The 6,830-nt window shown below is 42.2% G+C and overlaps 1 protein-coding gene across 1 annotated transcript in view; it reads left to right on the forward strand.

The window, feature by feature from the left end:
• Nucleotides 1–2,575: 2,575 nt before the first annotated feature.
• The window catches only part of tmem45a (transmembrane protein 45a), a gene marked incomplete at its 5' end in the record, with an annotated part of 25,699 nt that continues 21,444 nt past the window's right edge, over nt 2,576–6,830 (forward strand). The window contains one exon of the mRNA XM_020514005.2: nt 2,576–2,801. Within this exon, the coding sequence (XP_020369594.2) occupies nt 2,576–2,801 (226 nt within the window). The remainder of the gene's footprint in view (nt 2,802–6,830) is intronic.

The raw sequence follows: 6,830 nt of genomic DNA on the forward strand, positions 1-6,830 counted from the left end.
TATTCTCTCCAGTCCAAAAAGGTTTCAGTTCTGGTTGTGATTGCCCGTTAGTTTCCACAATCAACACTAGCTGATTCAGTTTTGCCAGAAACGGTTCTTTCTGCATCCAAAGTCTGATATTGTCAGCAGTGACTGAAACCGTCTCCAGAAAATCTAAAACTACTATGGACTCTTCCAGCGGTGGTACTACCGGTGGTGTATCTGCCACATTTGCTACTTGGCCTCCTGGGTAGTGTTTCAATTTTTAATTATATACACATAGTATTAGAGCCCACTGCTGAATTTGGCCTGAAGCTATGGATGCCACTGCCATGTTCTCTTTAAGTAGGCCTAGGAGGTATTTATGATCCATTATTAGTACAAATTTACATCCATAAAGGTATTGGTGGTACAGCGAATCATTGTTTACAGATATGAACATTTTATACCCCGTTCCCCCTGTATCCTTAACTTGTGGCCCGCAGAATTCAGAGCAGGTCACATGACTGGATTCATTCCTGCATCTTATCCTAATTTAGAGACACAGTCCCAAAACACAATGGCCTAGATATTTGGAGGAGTGACATTCACAGTCGGATTGCCGTTCCACTCATTTTGTTTATAACGTCAGTGCTGAGCTCCATATTTATAGCTGAGCATTTCAATCTTGCTTCCATCAGAAATACAAAGCATTGTGGAAATCAACACAGGATATATAAAAGAACTCAAACCCTGGAACCAATGGTGGGGAGGATGTTAGGGGCGGTGGGCAAGGAAGTTGCTAGCAAGGGTGTGTGCTAAGTGGGTGCCTGGGGTACAGGCCAGTGGTAGGGCAGGGGTATTTTGGGGGCAGGGGAGCAGGTTATGGGAGGCAGGTACAGAGGGCAGAATGGGCAGCCGACAGATGCATGGGCAGGTATTAGATCCTGGGGTCAGGGTGCAGAATATATAGCATTTGAAGGGTTTAATAGATGGGGGTGTTGTTGTTGTCATGGATCCTAGGGCTGGAAGGGGGTCAGGAGGCATATTAGGGGTGGGGTAGTATGGTAGAATTTGGAGGAGTGTGTCAGTTTGATAGGTTTTCAGGAGTTACATTAGGTTTTTATGTCTAACCTATCCTTCGTAACTGTTCAGGTAATGGAAGTGGAACCAGCCAAACCTCCGACATTAAGGAAAAATGAAAATACTGTGGATGCTGTAAATCAGAGACAAAAGTGGAAATTGCTGGAAAAGCTCAGCAGGTCTGGCAGCATGTGTGGAGAGAAATAAGGGTTAACGTTTCCAGTTTCTGAGGAAGGGTCAATCGACCTGAAACGTTAACTCCGATTCCTCTCCACAGATGCTGCCAGATCTGCTGAGCTTTTCCAGCAATTTCTGTCTTTGTCTCTGACATTAAGGGGTGTTTTCAGAGGGTTCTAGGTGCAGACATATTATCCATCAGAATCTTCAATTTCCTGGCCAATTCCCATGGAATCTGCAGCGTCTGGAATTCTACAAGGACTAATTCGCAACTCCAGTCAATGCTGCTCCCACCGATTCTCTGGCCCTCAGATATTCCAAGTCAGAAACAAAATATTATCTTTGTGATATTCAGTTCCCAGAGATTTCTCTGGTAAATTCCTTCAAGATAATAGATAATTATCAATTTTTGAATCTCAGCACTAATGTACTGTGTTGATTTTCTGTTATATCAATGCTACTAACCTCACCCACAATTGGTACTGGGTTTCACAACGTAATTAAAGAACTCCCAAATTCTGCCCCTCTGCAGATCAACAGAACTATAGGCATCAAACTTCCCTCTAACTCGCAAGACTTTAGACTGATGATCAATTTAATATGTGCCTGCACAACTATAAATAATCTTAAACAATCAGACAGTACAAAAAAGTCATTTGCAGCTCAGGCCAGTGGGCAGCAGATATGTGGGAACACCACCACGTGCAAGTTTCCTTCCAAGCCACTCACCACCTGGATGTGGAAATATATTGCCATTCCTTCAGCGTCGCTGGATCAAAATCCTGGAACTTCCTCCCTAACAACGTTGTATGCCTATCTAAAGCACATGGACCACAGTGGTTCACGACAGCAACTCACCATTACCACCTCAAGGCCAATTAGAAAAGGGATAAAATGCTGGCCCATGCCAGTTGCCCACATCCCCTGAGTGAATAAAAACAAAATGAATTGACCGAGCCCTTGGAGGAACGCCTATGTAACCTAACACTCTACGAACAGTTTCTATTAGCACATAGGAGATAGGATTTAGTACAATGTAAATACATTTTCATTCCTGTTGTCTGGCTGTTCTGCGTAAGACTGAGAGCTTGATGCTATTCTTTGAGTGTTTGCTCTGCAAAAATATGACCTCACATGTTTAACACTTTAAGTACTCACAGATAGAATTCCTGTGGATTTATCGGTTGGTCATTATGAAGGAATAACACCCAGGTAAATGTAAATAAAAAGGGACAGTAAGTATATAATTTTGTTCAAAATGTTGTATCAAGATGTTCTTCATCCAGTGAGCTCTGTGAAGTGTTTTGTGTTTAAAGAATACTAATTAATTATGGGAATGTAATGACCTTTTAATTTTTTTGTTGTTGCAGGCATGATAGCAGAGCAGTTTGTTCCTGACGGGCCCCATCTGAAGTTGTATAACTATGAGGAAAAGCATTGGGACCACCTGATGAACTGGCAGCATGCAACTATGTATCTTTTCTATGGCATCTCAGGGATTGTGGACATTATAGTCCATATAACTCCTGCAGTGCCATTAGCCCTTGACAGGCTCATGCTTGCCATTGCAGTCTTCATTGAAGGTTTGCTGATTAATTCTTAAAGTAACAAAAGACTTCTAACATAACTATGAGAGAGCAAAGACTGCAGATGCTGGAGTCAGAGATAACACAGTATGGAGCTGGAGGAACACAGCCCCCAACTGTCCATCTTCTCTCCCACCTATCCACCCCTCCTATCCTACTGACCAATCCCCAGCACTCCCTGCCTATACTCACCTACCACCATCCCACCTACCTTCTCCAGCCCCACCCCTCCTCTCTCTATCTATTTACCAGCTCCCTTCCCCGTCCCCCTTTCTGAAGAAGGGTCCCGACCCGAAACGTCAACTTTCCTGCTCCTCTGATGCTGCCTGGCTGGCTGTGTTCCTCCAGCTCCATACTGTGTTATCTCTAACATAACTGTGTAATGTTTACAATGGAGAGTTAGCCAGAGGGGGGCATGTATGGCTAAGTTCTGCAGTGGTCTCACAGCCACTCAAAATGCTCATCCCTTGCTGCATTTTGCAAAAGATTGTGTGACAACCAACTGCAGAGAAACTGCACCCACTGGTCACATAGCATATTTTAAAAATTATCTACAAAAAATATGTGTGACCCCATTAGACATGTTATGTGATTGAAATCAAAATAGTTTAGCATCTCTATTGGCTATACGTTCAGGCTATACATTTAAAAAAACACATATGCAAAATCTTCTCACATCTAGGAAACATCCCAAAGCACTTTACATATCCAATGCATTGCTTTGAAATTTTTCATTATTATTAGGCAAATGCAGGAGTTGTTTTACACACTGCAGTGTATCACAAACGAGTGTTCTGCAGGTTTTGGTGGGTGCTTGAAAAAATCTGCAGTGCGGAAATTAACCTGACCAGACCATGTTAATGTTATAAACAAAGTCCTAATCTCATGTATCTATCCTGTCCCATATCTCTTTATTTTTGTGTCCTTTCGCTAGCTAACTAACCTATTCTTAAGTGTTGACATGTAGTCCACCATAATTTGTTAACTCCAGCATTGAATCCCAGAGCCACACACCCTTTGTAAAAATGGTGATTTCTCCTTGGTGGCCTAAATCTCATGTATTCAATCTTACATATCTTTATCTTAGGCAATGCTGATGTTTGAACTGGGATCTAGAATCTTTAACATTCACCTGAACCACTAGAACACTAGAAGGTCCGCTTCCAACATTTCATCTGAATGCGAATATTTTTTGACAATGCAGAGCTTCCACAGATCTGGACTCTTGGATTGTATTTTGAAGTTGGGGTATGGACAGTTGGCTGGATGGCTGGTTTGTGATGCAGAGTGATGCCAACAGCGTGGGTTTAAATCCCATACTGGCTGAGGTCACTGTGAGGACTCTGTCTTCTCAACCACCCCTTGCCTGAGGTGTGGTGACCCTCAGGTTAAACCTGAGAGACATGATGACTTGAGATGAGCAACCCTCTGGGACTGTGGCAACTTTATTTATGGAGCTTTCCGTTCTTCCTTCTGAAACTTCAAAAATACAAATGTTTCCAGTAGACCCACACTGATACATAATGAAAAGAACACCTCCAACCTACTGTCACACTCTTATTTTCTTGATCAACCCAAATGACAGGCTCTTTGTATTCATTCCTTAAAGATAGAATTAATTTCCTTAGTCAAGCTATTTCAGTTATTTCACTTGAGAGAATTCTTTATGATATTGTATGTGTCATGGCAATGTGCACTTAATTTCCTTAGGCAGTCTCTTAGGAAAATTCTTCAGAAGCAGGAAGTAAGATTCAAATAAATAAAACAAAAAATTGTGGATGCTGGAGATCAGTTCTGATGAAGGATACTGGACTCAAAGCGTTAACTGTGCTTTCTTCCCACAGATGCTACCAGGCCTGCTGAGTTTTTCCAGCAATTTCAGTTTTTGTTGTTGAAGATTTCAGTATATGCCTCCATACTGTTTACCTGTGTCCATAGCAGGGTTCAAAATGATTTCTTTGGAGGGCCCTTCTTGAGGTTTTCTCCAGCGTACTTTTTAGAAACACAGGAAGATAGAAACTAGGAGCAAGAGTAGGCCATTCAGCCCTTTGAGCCTCTTCTGCTATTCAGTATGATCATGGATGATCTTCTGTCTCAATGCTATATTCCCAATTTCTCTCCATACCTCTTGGTACCTTTAATATCTAAAAATTGATCAGTCTCTTAATTGAATATAATTACTGACTTGGCCTCCACATCCTTCTGTGAAAGTGAATTTCATGTTGAGTGAATAAATTTTTCCTCACCTCAGCCCTAAATGGCCTACCCCATATCATGAGGCTATGTCTCCTGGTTCTAAATTCCACAACCAGGAAAAACATATTCCTAGCAACAAATCTTTCCAGCCCTGTTAGAATTTTACATATCTCAATCAGATCCCTTTGCTGTCCTAAACTCTGGCAAATACAGGCCCAGTCAGACCAAGCTGCTCAAAGGACAGTCCCGCCATCCTCGATATCAGCCTAGTGAATTTACATTGCACTCCCTCAAGGACAAATACATCCTTTGCTAGGTAGGGATCCATGCAGTGCTCCAGGTGAAGTTTCACCAAGCCCTGTATAACTTCACTGTGAAATGCCTACTTGTGAACTCAATCCTCTTGCAATGAAAGCCAGTTTATCATTTGCCTTCCGAACTACTTGCTGCACCTGCTTGTTTATTTTCATTGGACAAGGAGATCTTTGTGCATCCATATTTCTGAATATATATTACCATTAAAATAATACTCCTTTCTGTTTATCCTACTGAAGTATATAACTTCATACTTAGGCACGTAATACTACTCCTTACCATGTGTTTGCTCACTCACTCAACTTGTCTAAGTCACTTTGAAGCTTCCTTGCTCACAATTCACAATCTTGCTCAGTTTGTACCAGTAACAAACTTGGTTATGCTGCATTAGAGACAACAAATTGCAGAGCTGGATGAACACAGCAGGCCCTTCATCAGGGTCTAGGCCCGAAACGTCAGCCTTCCTGCTCCTATGATGCTGCTTGGCCTGCTGTGTTCATCCAGCTCTGCACCTTGTTGTCTCAGACTCTCCAGCATCTGCAGTTCCTACTATCTCCTATGCTGTGTTAGGTTCCCTCACCCATGTGGAATACCATGAATAGCTGAGGATCAAGCACTGATCCTTGCAGTACTCTACCATCACACAGCACTCTACCATTTAGAACAGTACCTATTCATTCCCATTCTCTGATTCCTCTCTGTCAACCAATTGTCAATCCATGCCGACATATATCCCTATCGTATGTACTTTAATTTTACTCACTGACACCAAATGTGAGACCTTACCAAAAGCCTTCTTGAAAACCCAAACACATCACATCCGTTCTGAAGAAGGGGCACTGGTTTCCTAATGTTAACACTGTTTTCTTTCCACAGATGTGGCCAGACCTGCTACATTTCTCCCAGCAATTTCCATTTTGCTCATTTCACAATCACTGTTCTCTCTTATCTATTCTATTAGTTACCTCCTCAGAAAATGTCAGTAGATGTGTTATGTATAATTTGCTTTTCGTAAACCCATGCTGACTTTGTCAAATCATAGAATCATAGAGTCATAGAGATGTACAGCATGGAAACAGACCCTTCAGTCCAACTCGTCCATGCTGACCAGATATCCAAAAAAAATCCTGTCCCGTTTGTCAGCATTTGGTCCATATCCCTCTATACCCTTCCTATTCATATACCCATCCAGAATACTTTTAAATACCAGCCTCCACCAATTCCTCTGGCAGCTCATTCTGTACATGCACCACACTCTGTGTGAAAAAGTTGCCCCTTAAGACCCTTCTAAATCTTTCCCGTCTCACCTTAAGCCTATGTCCTCTAGTTTTGGACTTGCCCACCCCGGAAAAAGACCTTGTCTATTCACCCTATCCATGGCCGTCATAATTTTATAAACTTCTGTAACGTCACCCCTCAGCCTCTGACACCAGGGAAAATAGCCCCAACCTATTCAGCCTCTCACTTTAGCTCAAACCCTCCAACCCTGGCAACATCCTTGTAAACTTTTCTGAA

The sequence above is a fragment of the Rhincodon typus genome, chromosome 11, assembly GCF_021869965.1.
Source record: "Rhincodon typus isolate 14 chromosome 11, sRhiTyp1.1, whole genome shotgun sequence".
NCBI classification, from domain to species: Eukaryota; Metazoa; Chordata; class Chondrichthyes; order Orectolobiformes; family Rhincodontidae; genus Rhincodon; species Rhincodon typus.